Source organism: Charadrius vociferus, unplaced genomic scaffold, assembly GCF_000708025.1.
Source record: "Charadrius vociferus isolate BGI_N301 unplaced genomic scaffold, ASM70802v2 scaffold59, whole genome shotgun sequence".
Lineage (NCBI taxonomy): Eukaryota > Metazoa > Chordata > Aves > Charadriiformes > Charadriidae > Charadrius > Charadrius vociferus.
In genome coordinates, this window is record NW_009661371.1 from 2,109,961 (window position 1) to 2,126,274 (window position 16,314).

Genomic DNA, 16,314 nt, shown 5'->3' on the forward strand with positions numbered 1-16,314 from the left:
GTACAGGACCCGGCACTTGGCCTTGTTGAACCTCATACAATTGGCCTTGGCCTGTCAATCCAGCCTGTTCAGATCCCTCTGTAGAGTGTTCCTACCTTCAAGCAGATCAACACTCCTGCCCAACTTGGTGTGGCCTGCAAACTTACTGAGGGTGCACTTGATCTAACCATCTTCCCCTGTTTAGGGCCGAAACATGCAGCCATAGCTTTGTTGCTAAGAGGAGGTATAAAGCAAGAGATGTAAGAGGCAAGAGCCAATGCACATAGGAAAAGGCAGGACCTTAAGGATGGTCTTTCATGACTGTTGATAGATGATGTGGCTGTACTTTAGAGATGAGGAGCACGCCATGTTTGCAGGACTGAGCAGCTGAAGTAAGAGTAGAAGACTGAAGCCACAGGAAAACTCTTAGAAGAAAAAATTTGAATCTGAATCTCCTAAAGAAAGTGCACAGGTTTTCAATTGTTTTCAGTTGCTGTTCAAAACTGAAAATGGATGCTACTTTCTATCCTTTCTGTTTCCTACAGGAAAATGTTCAACCAAACAAAACACGAACCAAGAACTACACACACCTGGCAAGTGTGGGCCATCTACATGGTCTTAGCTGCAAACCTCTCCGAAGAGCAAGTGCTGAAGCAGGTTTGTCCTTCATGCGGTGCCACTCAGCTTTGCAACTGCTCTTCCATGGACTTGGACTTCATTCCCGCAGGGCTCACGGACAAAATCACAACGTTAAACCTGTCCCACAACAGGATAAAGCACATCCGATCCCAGGATCTACAGCAGACTGTGAACCTGAGAGTCCTGCTGCTGCAGTCCAACAACATCAGCTCAATAGACGAGGACTCATTTCGCTCCCTTGGGAAGCTGGAGCTCTTGGACTTATCAAATAACAGCTTGGCTCACGTGTCCCCTGCGTGGTTTGGGCACCTTTTTTCGCTCCAGCACCTCCACCTTCAAGGGAACGCCTACAGAGACCTGGGGGAAAGCTCCCCCTTTTCTAGCCTGAGGAACCTGAGCTCTCTCCACCTGGGCAACAGGCGGTTCTCCACGATCAGGCGAGGGAACTTTGAGGGCATTGAGCTTCTCGACAAGTTGTGGATTGACGGTGGCAATCTCAGACAGTATGAGCCGGGAAGTTTCAAATCAATTAAGAAGGTAAATCACATGATCGTAGACATAAGAAGTATTAATGTATTCTCAGCAATTGTCAGGGACCTTCTGCACTCTGTCACTTGGTTAGAACTGAGAAAAATACCATTCAGCATACCTGCTGAAATGCAACTGTTGAGAGTCCTGTCGTTGTCTTTTGCACAGAAAATTTCTCTTAAAGAGGCCTTGTTAACAGATGCCACTGTGCCTGAGATTGTCAGCATTTTAGAGGACATGCCAAAACTGGTGGAGGTGGAGATGATAGACTGTAGACTCATGGGAACTGGACAATGGCAAATACAAATTCAGGCAAACCAATCACAGACTCTTAGAGTTCTGACAATAGAGAAACTGTCTATAGAAGAATTTTATTTGTTTACAGATCTTCAGGCTGTGGAAGGACTACTATCTCTTCTTACCAAAGTCACAGTTAGAAACACCAAGGTCTTTTTGGTACCCTGCAGTCTTTCGAGACGTCTTCTGTCATTAGAATACCTTGACCTTAGTGCAAATTTGCTTGGAGACCAGAGTTTGGAGCATTCGGCCTGCCAGGGTGGTTGGCCCTCACTACAAGCTTTAAATTTAAGTCAGAATTCACTGGGTGACTTAGAAATGACAGGCAAAAGTTTGTCTCGTCTGAGACAATTAATTCTCTTAGACATTAGCCAAAACAATTTTGGTGAGATTCCAGATGTGTGTGAATGGCCAAAACACCTGAAATACTTAAACCTCTCCAGCACTCAAATTCCTAAACTAACAACTTGCATTCCCCTGACACTGGAAGTTTTGGACGTCAGTGCCAACAACCTGAAGGAGTTTGGCTTGCAGCTGCCCTTTCTCAAAGAGCTGTACCTCGCAAAAAACCAGCTGAAGACCTTGCCCGGTGCTGCACCCATTCCTAACTTAGTGGCCATGTCGATCAGAAGAAACAAGCTGAACAGCTTCTCCAGGGAAGAGTTTGAGGCCTTCAAGAAAATGGAGCTGCTGGATGCCAGCGACAACAACTTCATCTGCTCCTGTGAGTTCGTGTCCTTCATCCAGCACCAGGCCGGGATGGCCCAGGTGCTGGTGGGGTGGCCAGACAAGTACATCTGTGACTCTCCCCTGGCAGTGAGAGGGACGCAGGTTGGAGCCGTGCACCCCTCCCTGATGGAGTGCCACAGGTCCCTTGTGGTGTCGTTGATCTGCGTCCTGGTGTTCCTGGTCATCCTCGTCCTCGTGGCCGTTGGCTACAAGTACCACGTGGTCTGGTACCTGCGAATGACCTGGGCGTGGCTCCAAGCCAAGCGGAAGCCCAAGCGCGCCCCTGCAAAGGACATCTGCTATGACGCTTTTGTCTCCTACAGCGAGAATGACTCTGACTGGGTGGAAAACATCATGGTGCGGGAGCTGGAGCAGGCCTGCCCCCCGTTTCGGCTCTGCCTGCACAAGCGGGACTTTGTGCCCGGGAAGTGGATCGTGGACAATATCATTGACTCCATAGAGAAGAGCCACAAAACGCTCTTTGTGCTGTCCGAGCACTTTGTGCAGAGCGAGTGGTGCAAATACGAGCTGGACTTCTCACACTTCCGCCTCTTTGACGAGAACAACGATGCAGCGATTCTCGTCCTCCTGGAGCCCATCCAGAGCAAAGCGATTCCCAAGAGGTTCTGCAAGCTGCGGAAGATCATGAACACAAAGACCTACCTCGAGTGGCCTCCTGGTGAGGAACAGCAGAAGAGATTTTGGGAAAACCTGAAAGGAGCCTTGAAGTCATAAGACAAGTTGTCAGTCCCCGTTTTGGTATATTCCCACATAGGACATGTATCAGTGTTCCTTCCTACTAAGAAATTTTTCTGTCTTATTTTTCTGCCTCAGGAGAACCTGCTCAGTTGTGTATAGAAATTATCATCATCTTACTAAATAAGAAAGACCCACTTTAGGCTTTCCAGTAATCTGATACTGTAATCTTTCAAAATCCCTGCCAATAACTACGATATTTGGAAGACATGTTGGAATTCATACACTTTTCTACATACATTTAGCTGAATGTAGGCTATTTCTGTACTTTTTCCTCCTTTTACCACATCCCTGACTAGTTCCTAACAATGCCATTGTAATTTAGAAATGAAAATAAAGCCAAGTGCTTCAATACTCCCCCGTGGCTGTTGTTCTCCTTTAGTTTATTTTCAGTGCCATCATGCATAGCAGGGTAATTAAAATTAAATTCTGAAAAAAAAAAAAAAAAAAAAAAGAGGACTTACATTAAAATAAGCCCTCTGAAACTCTACCATTGCTGAGCAACACAAAAACCAGAGAGTATTGAATACATACCTCTATGCACAAGTCTGTTATTCTGGCTAGTTACACCAGAGTCCATACCCCCATGCACAGGTTGGACTTTACTCAATGCCTGTAGAGGAAGCATCCCAGCATCTTGTACAATGACTATGCTGAAACCAAGAGGCATTAAATCGCTGTTGGTTTTTTTCCTTAGGCTTCTTTCTCCCTGCGAATGGTTGGTTTTCCCTCTGCTGTCACAACCACATTCCCTTCTACCTATGCACAGGTGAAGCCTTCTACTTGTGGGGTGCGAGGATGTGTTTCTAATGAGCGGTCTAGATGGTGTTGTAGACTGGCTCACTTCTTGTTTCTACTCTTCTACTTTGCACAACACATTTAAGTAATCATTAGGCCATGCCTCCCTTACAGCTCTAGTTTTATATATGTGTATATAGCTTCTTTATAACCAGTGTAGCAAATCACACAGATAAGAGGCAATTCATCTTTCTACCTCAGTATGAGGTACTTCCTAGAACTACTGTATTGCTCTTAACCAGTTATAAAGGCAATCTAGACAAGCAAGTAGTACAGATGTTCCTATTAAGATGGTTGGTCTCACCCTAACTGCCTGGAGTCACAGTTGTTGTGGGTTTCTTGTGCTTTGGGTATTCTTGTGGAAACCTGAAATTGTCTCTGAGGGGGATACAGTGAGGTGTGGGTTTCTCTAACTCGGCACTTCCATGCTGTCCTTTGCTTGTGTTGGTGCAGTTTAAGTGCAGGAGAGTCTAAATGAATCTTGGTTAAACTTTATACATGCAGTTGTTTTGTGATGAAATAGCAAAGCATTGGCATATGGACTGAGTGTTTGAAAAATGGGGAAATTTGCGTATACACACATGTCTGTGTTGGTCTATATGTACATAGTTATATCTATGTATATCTGTACATGCTTATGCATACGTATATATTCACACTCCCTTGTGTATGTGTAGGTGTATATACACACATGAGATGATAGCACCCATGCGTGTAGCCTGCAAACGCCATTTTCAGTTCTGCATTCTGGTTATAATGGTATCTCTAGGGTTAGTCCAAAGTCTACTACAAAAGGATTTTTCTGTTCACTCTCCTGGAGAAGTAAAACTCACGGGCTAATCATGGCTGGACTCCAGGTAAGTGATTAGTGAATCATCCGACAGCAAACACTGAGCGCTCATAAAGCAGATTAGGAGACTGTGTGCCTAGAGGTAAGGAGGAAAACATGCCTTGCCGGTCATTTCAAAGAGAAAGTCAGGGAGAGGTAGGAGAAGCCTATGCAGTACGCTCTAACCATCGACCCAGACTTTTCTGAGTTGGCACATTTAAAAGTACTGATAATGGCACTGCTCTTACGTGCAGCAGATCCCCCAGGTGGGAATTCCCCTGCTTACATAGCCAAGGTGGGGAGGTGAACTGGGAAGGAAACAGCACCGTGAGAGGAAGCTGGGTAAAGAGCGATCAGCAAGAGAGAGATGAAACACGACGTAGGTTAACCGGCATGCAGGCACTGGAGCTGGAGACCCCGGGAATCTTTCCTGCACGGCAGTGAGTTTGCAGGCGAGGGAGCTGCAACGCCAGAGCAAGAGGCAAGGAGGGGAGCACTGGGAAGAGGCTGTCCCATCTCTGCCACCGAGTCCTCCTCCTCTGCATGGGGGATTCAGGGAGCTTGGGGCTGCTGGGCAGGGGCCAGCCCCTGCAGGAGTGCAGGGCAGGGAGGGATTTCTGGCTGCCTGCAGAAGTGGAGCAGGCAGGTGCAATCGCAGGCAGCTGGCAGGGCTGGATGGCAGGCAGGAAGCAAAAGGAAGGCTCCCTGCGAGAGCCGGGACATGCTGATGAGAGCAGTGTCCTTCAGGAAAGGGGAGAGAGGAAAGCAGCAAATGAAAAAGAGACAGGTTGGTTCAGACTCTGATTTCTGCTCAGTTTCCTTGTGGGAGGGTGCCTTGCATGTGCTTTGTCCTGTTTATGTGTTGTCCCACCTGTGTGTCGAGACTGGCTGCGCAGGAAAGGCTGAGTGTGAAGGTGGAATGTATTTGTTTTAGGAATTCAACCAGGAAAGAGCTCATTCAGCAATGGTCTCAGGGCAGTGGGAATAGCTGTCTCCTCGCCTGACTCTGCCCTGTTGCACATCTTCTGTGTCGGAAACAAGAAAGGAGCATGCCTACATAAGTGTGCATATGTGTGTGTATACACTGTACGTATTATTAAGGCAATGTTGGTGCGTGGTAGCCAGGAGGTATGCAACCCACACAACTAAGCGGCAAGTAGCAGCTTTGCCAAGTCTGCTAGTGGATCAATCCCTTCACCAACCAGTGACCCACCTGCTGCAGACTCTGTCACACTGCTCAAACTTACCAGCCCTCATCTAGCTTGATAGCCTTCCCCGAGCTAGAACCAATTTACATGCTGTTGGCATACTTTATTTTAGCAGTTATGTTAGCCTTTGGCATTTGTTAGTATTTATAGAACTGCGTTCTTTTGGCACTCATGGCTTTGTTTGAGAATATGTGCGTATTTCCTCAAATAATTCCACTGGCCTGGACCAGGGAAGATAATCCTGAGCATGTCTGATGGCTCGAACTCTTTTTCCATAACCCAGAAACACTTTGAAAGTCTAGTTTGTCACAGTGCCTTATGGTATAAGGGCATCTGTGCAAGTTTCTGTATTATTAGCTGCATTTCAATTTCTATGTGGCTTTTTTTCTTCCCAGCACAACAGGGAAAAGTTATTTCTTGGTAGGGCAATGATATTGTGGGTGGGGCTATATTTCTGAGTGGGAGCGGAGAGGCCTGAAACGACTCTGTAAGTCAGGGTCTTCAGCTGAATTATTAGACAGGAGTAGGAAGGGGAAGAGAATGGTTGAAAACGAATGAGGGTGGGAATGGGATTTCCCTGAGCGTCTGCTCACATTACAGATGAGCAACAAAAACCTGGAAAAGATGCTCAGGGAAGTTACAATAAAGAAAAGCGTCCTGTACCACCAAACAGGGTTCAGTCCTGCAGTCCCTGATTGCTTTCAGTCTGGTAAGGTGGAGCGCCATTAGGCTCAGCTGGTATTTCCAGCACAAATATCAGTACCTGCCCAGTTCCTTTCTATGTTGCCAATTTTCCATCTGTAAATAACGTACCTATAGACAAATTTTGATCCGCCAAGTTGCCTGGTTGTTTCTTTTTCTAACAGTAAGCATTTTGATGGCAACTTTTAAAATCCCACACAAATTTGTTGCTTGTGAGACTCATCTTACTCATACCTTTGCTCCTATGACTTACAGCACTATGTTATCCAGCCAGACTTTCAAGACCAAAAAGGAGCCTTAAAAGAGCCTCAGCTGGACAGCAGGTGAGTGTGACTACATATCTCAATTTTTTGGGTGGGATTCACATGCATAAATTCACATACACTCTAGGTATCTAAACTATGATGCTCCATTTTAAGTTGATGGGGTCATTTCTCTTCAAGTCATCCCATCTTAATGTTAATGTCTAAGAGACATGATGTGAATTGCCCTAGAAGTTGTTATTTCGCTCCATTGACATTGGAGGACATGGTGGGTGACTGGCTCACCTGTGGGCATGTAAAGACAGGGGAGAGGAATGTGTCCTTCAAGACCCAAAGCTCTACGTCAGAGAAAGACAGAGATCAAAGGAAAATCGTAGAATCATAGAATGATTTGAGTTGGAAGGGACCTTAAAGATCATCTAGTTCCAACCCCCCTGCCATGGGCAGGGACACCTCCCACTAGACCAGGTTGCTCAAAGCCCCATCCAGCCTGGCCTTGAACACCTCCAGGAATGGAGCTTCCACAACTTCCCTGGGCAACCTGTTCCAGTGCCTCACCGCCCTCAGAGTGAAAAATGTTTTCCTAATATCTATTCTAAATCTACCCTCTTCCAGTTTGAAGCCATTACCCCTTGTCCTATCACTACACTCCCTGATGAAGTGTCCATCCCCATCTTTCCTGTAGGACCCCTTTAAGTACTGGAAGGCTGCTATAAGGTCTCTCTAGAGCCTTCTCTTCTCCAGGCTGAACAACTCCAACTCTCTCAGCCTGTCTTCATAGGAGAGGTGCTCCAGCCCTCTGATTATCTTCATGGCCCTCCTCTGGACTCGCTCCAACAGGCCTATGTCCTTCTTTTGTTGGGGGCCTCAGATATGAACGCAGTACTCCAGGTGGGATCTCACAAGTGGAATAATACAAGACGTCAAAATATTTATAGTCCTTCAGGTGGGAAGAGATGGAATGATTGAAAAAATTATCCACAACTTTTCCTCCTCTCCCCATATCAAACAGTCACAGGTAATTCTGCTGATTTTGAATAACTTTAAGCAACTCTGGGTAAAAATAATGCAACTAGAAAGGTAGAACTTGTCTGTGTGAATCAGCTATTGTAAAAGAAATTAGAGTATGAATTCAAAGTACAGTAGATCTTCTGCACAGAGTCTCAGTGGGATGAGTGAGGGAGAAAGTACTCCTCAGTGAGCCAATCTAACCTGATTAACCTGATACAGAGCACATGGTGATATTTGGGAACCTGTTTATTGACCTCTTTGGAGTTGTTTCACTCTTTTCACCATCTGTGATACCTACTGAGGTGGGGGGTATGTGACGCTCTGGGGAAAGTTATACTTTAAAAGTGCTCTTTGATCTTGTCAAGGAAGCATAAACAAAAAAGGGCTATAATTCAATATGTATTAAGGGTTTTGAAGGGGAAACAGCCCTCTCGGGCTTCAAGAATTGTTTTTCCAACTCCTCAGAGGAACAGAAGAATGAAAGTCACCATGTTGGGAGGAAGGACAGGCTGGGTATTGCAGCAAGCTCTGTAACACAAAAAGCCACATCAAATCAGTACTATGAAAGGCATGACTATGAGAGGAAAGAGAAGTGGCACAGGCTCCACAGCTGTGTGGCTTCTCTCAAATCATTTCAGTCCAGAAGATGAGGAACAGGCTGCAGGGCTGGAAAAAGCTGATCTAGTCCTGCCAGCTGATCTGCAGGAGGCTCGAAAAGCTCTTCCTCGTGGCTGGGCCTGACCTTCTCTCTGCCCCAGAGACCCAAACCGGAAAAAGCCACTGGCAGAGAAGGATGTGGCAGTAAAAAGGAAGAGGTAAGAGTGAGTAGGCTACAATGATCAGTTTTCCCAGATTAAGTTTCCTTAGCAAGTATCAGACTGATCACAACATGGTAATGATGACCTGCACAGACATCCAGGCAAACATTTATTTCCCTGCTACTAGAACGTTAACAATCAGAATAGCCAAAGGCAGGTAAAATGAGGAAAGAGACTGAAACATATGCAACCCTCTTCTCCCTATTGTCAGAACTGAGATTAGACATATGCTTGAAATGAGTATTAAATGTGAACATCACTATCTCCCGCAAGACACTGACTCTTCTTGATGTAACCAGGATTTGAAACACATACAGGAGACTCCTTATAGTAAATAATAGTCACAGATGCAGAAGAAAAAGACCTAAGGAGGGGCTAAAGGGGATGTATGGGAACTATTTTCTAAACAGTCAAAGGATCATATTATTAATAATTTTGTGATTCCAATATTTAGCTGAATCTGCAAAAGATTTGTGCAGCTGTTAATTAATTTAAGAGTCCTGATTCCAAAAACAGAATCACAGAATGGTCAGGGTTGGAAGGGACCTCTGGAGATCACTTAGTCCAACCCCTGCCAGAGCAGGGTCACCTACAGCAGGTTGCACAGGATGGCATCCTAGTGGGTTTTGAGTGTCTCCAGAGTGGGAGACTCCACAACCTCTCTGGACAGCCTGTTCCGGGGCTCTGCCACCCTCAAAGTAAAGTTGTTCCTCCTCATGTTAAGATGGAACTTCCTATGTTCACGTTTGTGCCCGTTACCTCTTGTTCTATCACTGGGCACCACTGAAAAAAGACCATTCCCATCCCCCTGGCACCCTCCCTTTAAGTATTTATAAGTATTGATAAGATTCCCTCTCAGCCTTCTTTTCTCTAGACTAAAAAGACCCAAGTCCCTCAGCCTTTCCTTGTAAGAAAGATGCTCCAATCCCCTCATCATCTTAGTAGCCCTTTGCTGGACCCTCTCCAGCAGTTCCCAGTCCTTCTTGAACTGGGGAGCCCAGAACTGGACACAGTACTCCAGATGTGGCCTCACCAGGGCAGAGTAGAGGGGGAGGATGAACTCCCTCGACCTGCTGGCCACACTCTTCTTGATGCAACTCAGGATGCCATTGGCCTTCTTGGCCACCAGGGCACATTGCTGGCTCATGGTCATCCTGTTGTACACCAGGACTCCAAGGTCCCTTTCTACAGAGCTGCTCTCCAGGAGGTCAGCACCCAACCTGTACTGATGCATGGGGTTATTCCTTCTCAGATGCAGTACCCTACGCTTGCCCTTGTTGAATTTTATTAGGTTCCTCTTCACCCAACTCTCCAGCCTGTCCAGGTCACCCTGTACAGCGGCACAGCCTTCCGGGATGTCAGCCACCCCTCCCAGTTTTGTGTCATCAGCAAACTTGCTGATGGTGCACTCTATCCCTTCATCCAGATCATTGATGAATATATTGAACAGGACTGGACTCAGTACTGACCCCTGAGGAACACCACTTGTTAACAACCTCCAACTAGAAACCATGGGGAAGACTAAATTTGGTGTACTTAGGATTTAGCAAATGATTCTGGAATATTTATGTACATGCACCTTGTTTTGACTAATTGTTTCATCTCTGAACAGTATTAAAAACAAATATATTTAGAGTGCCTTCAACAGGACAGAACAGTAAAGGTTGTTTTCGGTATATCCAAAATGCAGCTTCTTCAAAACTAGCTATTCATCTTATATTTGCTCTGACTGTATTTTGTATTTTAGGCAAAATAATGACTACACACACCTGGCAAGTGTGGGCCATCTACATGGTCTTAGCTGCAAACCTCTCCGAAGAGCAAGTGCTGAAGCAGGTTTGTCCTTCATGCGGTGCCACTCAGCTTTGCAACTGCTCTTCCATGGACTTGGACTTCATTCCCGCAGGGCTCACGGACAAAATCACAACGTTAAACCTGTCCCACAACAGGATAAAGCACATCCGATCCCAGGATCTACAGCAGACTGTGAACCTGAGAGTCCTGCTGCTGCAGTCCAACAACATCAGCTCAATAGACGAGGACTCATTTCGCTCCCTTGGGAAGCTGGAGCTCTTGGACTTATCAAATAACAGCTTGGCTCACGTGTCCCCTGCGTGGTTTGGGCACCTTTTTTCGCTCCAGCACCTCCACCTTCAAGGGAACGCCTACAGAGACCTGGGGGAAAGCTCCCCCTTTTCTAGCCTGAGGAACCTGAGCTCTCTCCACCTGGGCAACAGGCGGTTCTCCACGATCAGGCGAGGGAACTTTGAGGGCATTGAGCTTCTCGACAAGTTGTGGATTGACGGTGGCAATCTCAGACAGTATGAGCCGGGAAGTTTCAAATCAATTAAGAAGGTAAATCACATGATCGTAGACATAAGAAGTATTAATGTATTCTCAGCAATTGTCAGGGACCTTCTGCACTCTGTCACTTGGTTAGAACTGAGAAAAATACCATTCAGCATACCTGCTGAAATGCAACTGTTGAGAGTCCTGTCGTTGTCTTTTGCACAGAAAATTTCTCTTAAAGAGGCCTTGTTAACAGATGCCACTGTGCCTGAGATTGTCAGCATTTTAGAGGACATGCCAAAACTGGTGGAGGTGGAGATGATAGACTGTAGACTCATGGGAACTGGACAATGGCAAATACAAATTCAGGCAAACCAATCACAGACTCTTAGAGTTCTGACAATAGAGAAACTGTCTATAGAAGAATTTTATTTGTTTACAGATCTTCAGGCTGTGGAAGGACTACTATCTCTTCTTACCAAAGTCACAGTTAGAAACACCAAGGTCTTTTTGGTACCCTGCAGTCTTTCGAGACGTCTTCTGTCATTAGAATACCTTGACCTTAGTGCAAATTTGCTTGGAGACCAGAGTTTGGAGCATTCGGCCTGCCAGGGTGGTTGGCCCTCACTACAAGCTTTAAATTTAAGTCAGAATTCACTGGGTGACTTAGAAATGACAGGCAAAAGTTTGTCTCGTCTGAGACAATTAATTCTCTTAGACATTAGCCAAAACAATTTTGGTGAGATTCCAGATGTGTGTGAATGGCCAAAACACCTGAAATACTTAAACCTCTCCAGCACTCAAATTCCTAAACTAACAACTTGCATTCCCCTGACACTGGAAGTTTTGGACGTCAGTGCCAACAACCTGAAGGAGTTTGGCTTGCAGCTGCCCTTTCTCAAAGAGCTGTACCTCGCAAAAAACCAGCTGAAGACCTTGCCCGGTGCTGCACCCATTCCTAACTTAGTGGCCATGTCGATCAGAAGAAACAAGCTGAACAGCTTCTCCAGGGAAGAGTTTGAGGCCTTCAAGAAAATGGAGCTGCTGGATGCCAGCGACAACAACTTCATCTGCTCCTGTGAGTTCGTGTCCTTCATCCAGCACCAGGCCGGGATGGCCCAGGTGCTGGTGGGGTGGCCAGACAAGTACATCTGTGACTCTCCCCTGGCAGTGAGAGGGACGCAGGTTGGAGCCGTGCACCCCTCCCTGATGGAGTGCCACAGGTCCCTTGTGGTGTCGTTGATCTGCGTCCTGGTGTTCCTGGTCATCCTCGTCCTCGTGGCCGTTGGCTACAAGTACCACGTGGTCTGGTACCTGCGAATGACCTGGGCGTGGCTCCAAGCCAAGCGGAAGCCCAAGCGCGCCCCTGCGAAGGACATCTGCTATGACGCTTTTGTCTCCTACAGCGAGAACGACTCTGACTGGGTGGAAAACATCATGGTGCGGGAGCTGGAGCAGGCCTGCCCCCCGTTTCGGCTCTGCCTGCACAAGCGGGACTTTGTGCCCGGGAAGTGGATCGTGGACAATATCATTGACTCCATAGAGAAGAGCCACAAAACGCTCTTTGTGCTGTCCGAGCACTTTGTGCAGAGCGAGTGGTGCAAATACGAGCTGGACTTCTCGCACTTCCGCCTCTTTGACGAGAACAACGATGCAGCGATTCTCGTCCTCCTGGAGCCCATCCAGAGCAAAGCAATTCCCAAGAGGTTCTGCAAGCTGCGGAAGATCATGAACACAAAGACCTACCTCGAGTGGCCTCTTGAAGAAGACCTGCAGGAGAGGTTTTGGTTTAATTTGAAAATAGCTCTAAAGTCCTAGACAGGGACATTAAAGACTGAATATGTAGCAAATGTACTTTGGATTGGTTTCCCTTGCATGTTTGTCCCATCACCTACCTGTATTTCAAGAACAGAGAGCTGAGCTACTACAAATTCAATTACTTTTTGTGAGAGTATTTTTCTTTTTGTAGCTGTGGTTGTGAATTGTTGTACAGGTTTGGCTGGAATAGAGTTAATTTTCTTAATAGTTGCTCCTATGGTACTGTGGTTTGGATTTGCAACCAAAACAGTGTTGTTAATGCAGAGATATTTTAGTTATCGCTGGACAGTGCTTGCACAGCATCAAGGCCTTTTCTGTTTCTCTTGCTGTCCTGAGAGAGAGCATGGTGCATGTTAATTTGGGATGAGACACAGCTGGGACAGCTGATTCCAGCTGACCAAAGGGATGTCTGATACCATATAATATCATGCTCAGCAATAAAAATTGCAGGAAAGAAAGAGGAAGGGAGGATGTTTGGAGTTACACTGTTTGTCTTCCTAAGCAACTGTTATGCGTGACAGAGCCCTGCTTTCATGGAAATGGCTAAACATCCACCTGCTGACAGGAAGTAGTGAATGGATTCCTCATTTTTGCTTTGCTTGTGTGCAACTTTTTCTTTATCTTTTGAACTGTCTTTATCTCAGCCCACAAGTTGTCTCATTTTTACCTTTCCGATTATTTCCCCTGTCCCACTGCAGGGGGAGTGAGCAAGCAGCTGGAAGGGACCGTGTAGTTCATCTAGTTCCAAACCCCTCTGCCATGGGCAGGGACACTTTCCACTAAACCAGGTTGCTCAAAGCCCAGACCAGCCGTGCCTTAACATTTCCAGGGATGGGGCATCCACAACTTCTCTGGGCAACCTGTGCCAGTGCCTCACCACCCTCACAGTAAAGAATTTCTTCCTAATATCTAATCTAAATCTACCCTCTTTCAGTTTAATCCTGTTACCCCCTCGTCCTATCACTGCCCTCCCTGGTAAAGAATCCCTCCTCATCTTTCCTGTAGGCCCCCTTTAGGTACTGGAAGGCTGCTATAAGAGGAGGAGGAATGTCACTCATCACTGGTTTCCACTTGGACATAAAGCTGTTGACCACAACTCTTTGAGAGCAGCCATCCAGCCAATTCCTTATCCACTGAGTGTCCATCTGTCAAATCCATGTCTCCCCAATTTAGAGACAAGGATGTCATGCAGGACAGTGTCAAATGCTTTGCACAAGTCCAGGTAGATGATGTCAGTTGCTCTTCCCTAGTCCACCAACACTGTAACACGGTCATAGAAGGCCATCAAATTTGTCAGATATGATTTGCCTTTAGTGAAGCCATGTTGGATGTCACCAATCACGTCCTTATTTTCCATGTGCCTTAGCAGAGTTTCCAGGAGGATCTGCTACATGATCTTGCCAGGCACAGAGGTGAGACTGACTGGCCTGTAGTTCCCTGGGTTTTCCTTTTTTCTCTTTTTAATAATGGGAGTTATGTTTCTCCTTTTCCAGTCAGCTGGAACTTCACTGGACAGCCATGACTTCTCAAATATGATGAATAGTGGCTTAGCAACTTCATCCACCAGTTCTCTTAGGACCCACAGATGAATCTCATCAAGTCCCATAGACTTGTACACCTTCAAGTCCCTTAGACGGTCTCAAACCTGGTCTCCTCCTACAGTAGGTGGTTCCTCATTCTCCCAGTCCCTGCTTTTGCCTTCTGTGACTTGAGCAGTGCGGCTAGAGCCCTTGCTGGTGAAGACTGAAGCAAAAAAGTCATTGAGTACTTCAGCCTCCTCCATATCCCAGGTAAGCAGGTCTCTTGTTTCCTTCCAGAGAGGGCCCACATTTTCCCTAGTCTTCCTTTTATCACTGACATATGTATAGAAGCTTTTCTTTTTGCCCTTGATGTCCCTGGCCAGATTTAATTACACCAGGGCTTAGTTTTCCTAATGTGAACCCTGGCTGCTTGGACAATTTCTCGGTATTCCTCCCAGGCTATCTGTCCTTGCTTCCACCCTCTGTAGGCTTCCTTTTTGAGTTTGAGTTTGTCCAGGCCTTGTTCATCCATGCAGGCCTCCTGACATTTGTTGGGATGCATCACTCCCGAGCTTGGAGGAGGTGATCCTTGAATATTAACCAACTTTCTTGGGTCCCTCTTCTCTCCAGGACTTTATCCCATGGTACTCTACCAAGCAGACCCCTGAAGGGCCAAAGTCTGCTCTCCTGAAGTCCAGGGTAGTGAACTTACTGTGCACTTTCCTTGCCACCCTAAGGATCTTGAACTCCACCATCTCATGGTCACTGCAGCCAAGGCTGCCCTTCAGCTTCATATTTCCCACCAGCCCCTCCTTGTCTGTGAGCATAAGGTCCAGCATGGCACTCCTCCTCATTGGCTCCTCTATCACTTGTGTTGTTAAACCACAACATCTACATACGTTAATCAGCAATGTTAGCAAAAGCTGTTTAATTTAAATATTTAATGATGAAAAGATGTTTAGATATGCAACTATGTAGTTTATATATCTTTATCTTTGCAAAAGCTTTAGGAGAGAGCCTGCCTAGCCAAGGGTTTTTATGCATTTGTGTAAACCACTTCTAATCAAATGCGATAAAACTCAGTTTACGCAGCAAGGATTTTTGACCTAGCTCTCCTAGTTAGTGGATCTAAGGACTGATTCTCAGCAGTACTTCACAATCACTGTTAGTTAAATGTCTAGGTCTCCTGAGGATCGTGGCGGCAAGGCTTAATGTAAAAATGCACTTTCACATTGCAGTGCTGGCTGTTGTAGCACGTATGTTCTGTGGCAGACAACTCTCTTGGTGAAAGACAGCTATGGATGATTTCTGTCTAGTTTAATTGTACCATATATGGGAATAGATGCTTCAGAGTAGGGTCCAAACACTGTTCTGTCTTGCTTGAATTGAGTGTGAGCCATTCTCAGCTAGAATGTGGGAAACACTAATATATAGTCTTTGAACCCAGCACCATACTCCTCTCTCTGATCAGCAGCCTTAGCACAGACATGAAAAACATGTTTCCTGCCTTTCTGCTCTCTCTGTAAACATAGTCCACAAAACCAGAGGGGGTGGAGAGCATTCCACCTCAGACATTGTGTTTACTGTCAGCTGGAGCCATGTTTTCTCGAGAAGACTGCTGGGACAAGGCCTCTAACTTCTGAAAAAGTGGAGTAAACAGGAGACACTGGCATCAGGCTCTTCCTTCAGAGGTGATTTAAAAAGAAATGGGTGTCTTGGGTGTTACCTGCTTTGCAGCCATAAGACATTTCAGGTGATCACAAACTGCTTGAATCTGGTAGACCAGAGGGACAACTAACTACTGGATCAGTTCAGGGCTTAGGCGCAGTGTAGGACATTTCCAGGCACGTACCATCTGTAGATGGCTTCATGCAGTCTCTGCTTTATTCTCATACACATATTAAAGTGTAAATTAAGGTGATCTGTATCTCTGATTTCTAATAGCGATGTAAAGATTCTTAAAATACTGATCATATTTCATCTGCATTCAAAAACTACTTCAGCTAGGCTAATTACCTTTTAAGATCAGCTTCTCTGACTCCTAAGCAGAACTGCCCGTTCTGGCCTAAACACGCTGTGTTTCAGTTCCTCTCAGTGTGGCCAGTGTAGTATAGATGTCAGACATTCGGC

General features: G+C 46.0%; 2 protein-coding genes across 2 annotated transcripts; both read left to right on the forward strand.

The window, feature by feature from the left end:
- Positions 1 to 528: 528 nt before the first annotated feature.
- On the forward strand, positions 529 to 2,907 carry LOC104294126 (toll-like receptor 2 type-2). The gene has a single exon (XM_009893695.1). The coding sequence runs from the start codon at positions 529 to 531 to the stop codon at positions 2,905 to 2,907; it is 2,379 nt and encodes a 792-aa protein (XP_009891997.1).
- Positions 2,908 to 10,312: 7,405 nt separating this feature from the next.
- LOC104294127 (toll-like receptor 2 type-2) lies at positions 10,313 to 12,664 on the forward strand. Its single transcript, XM_009893696.1, has one exon. The coding sequence runs from the start codon at positions 10,313 to 10,315 to the stop codon at positions 12,662 to 12,664; it is 2,352 nt and encodes a 783-aa protein (XP_009891998.1).
- Positions 12,665 to 16,314: the final 3,650 nt, after the last annotated feature.

Excerpts from the sequence above, each read along its gene's own strand:
- LOC104294126 (XM_009893695.1), top strand. The coding sequence starts at position 529 with ATGTTCAACCAAACAAAACACGAACCAAGAACTACACACACCTGGCAA.
- LOC104294127 (XM_009893696.1), top strand. The coding sequence starts at position 10,313 with ATGACTACACACACCTGGCAAGTGTGGGCCATCTACATGGTCTTAGCT.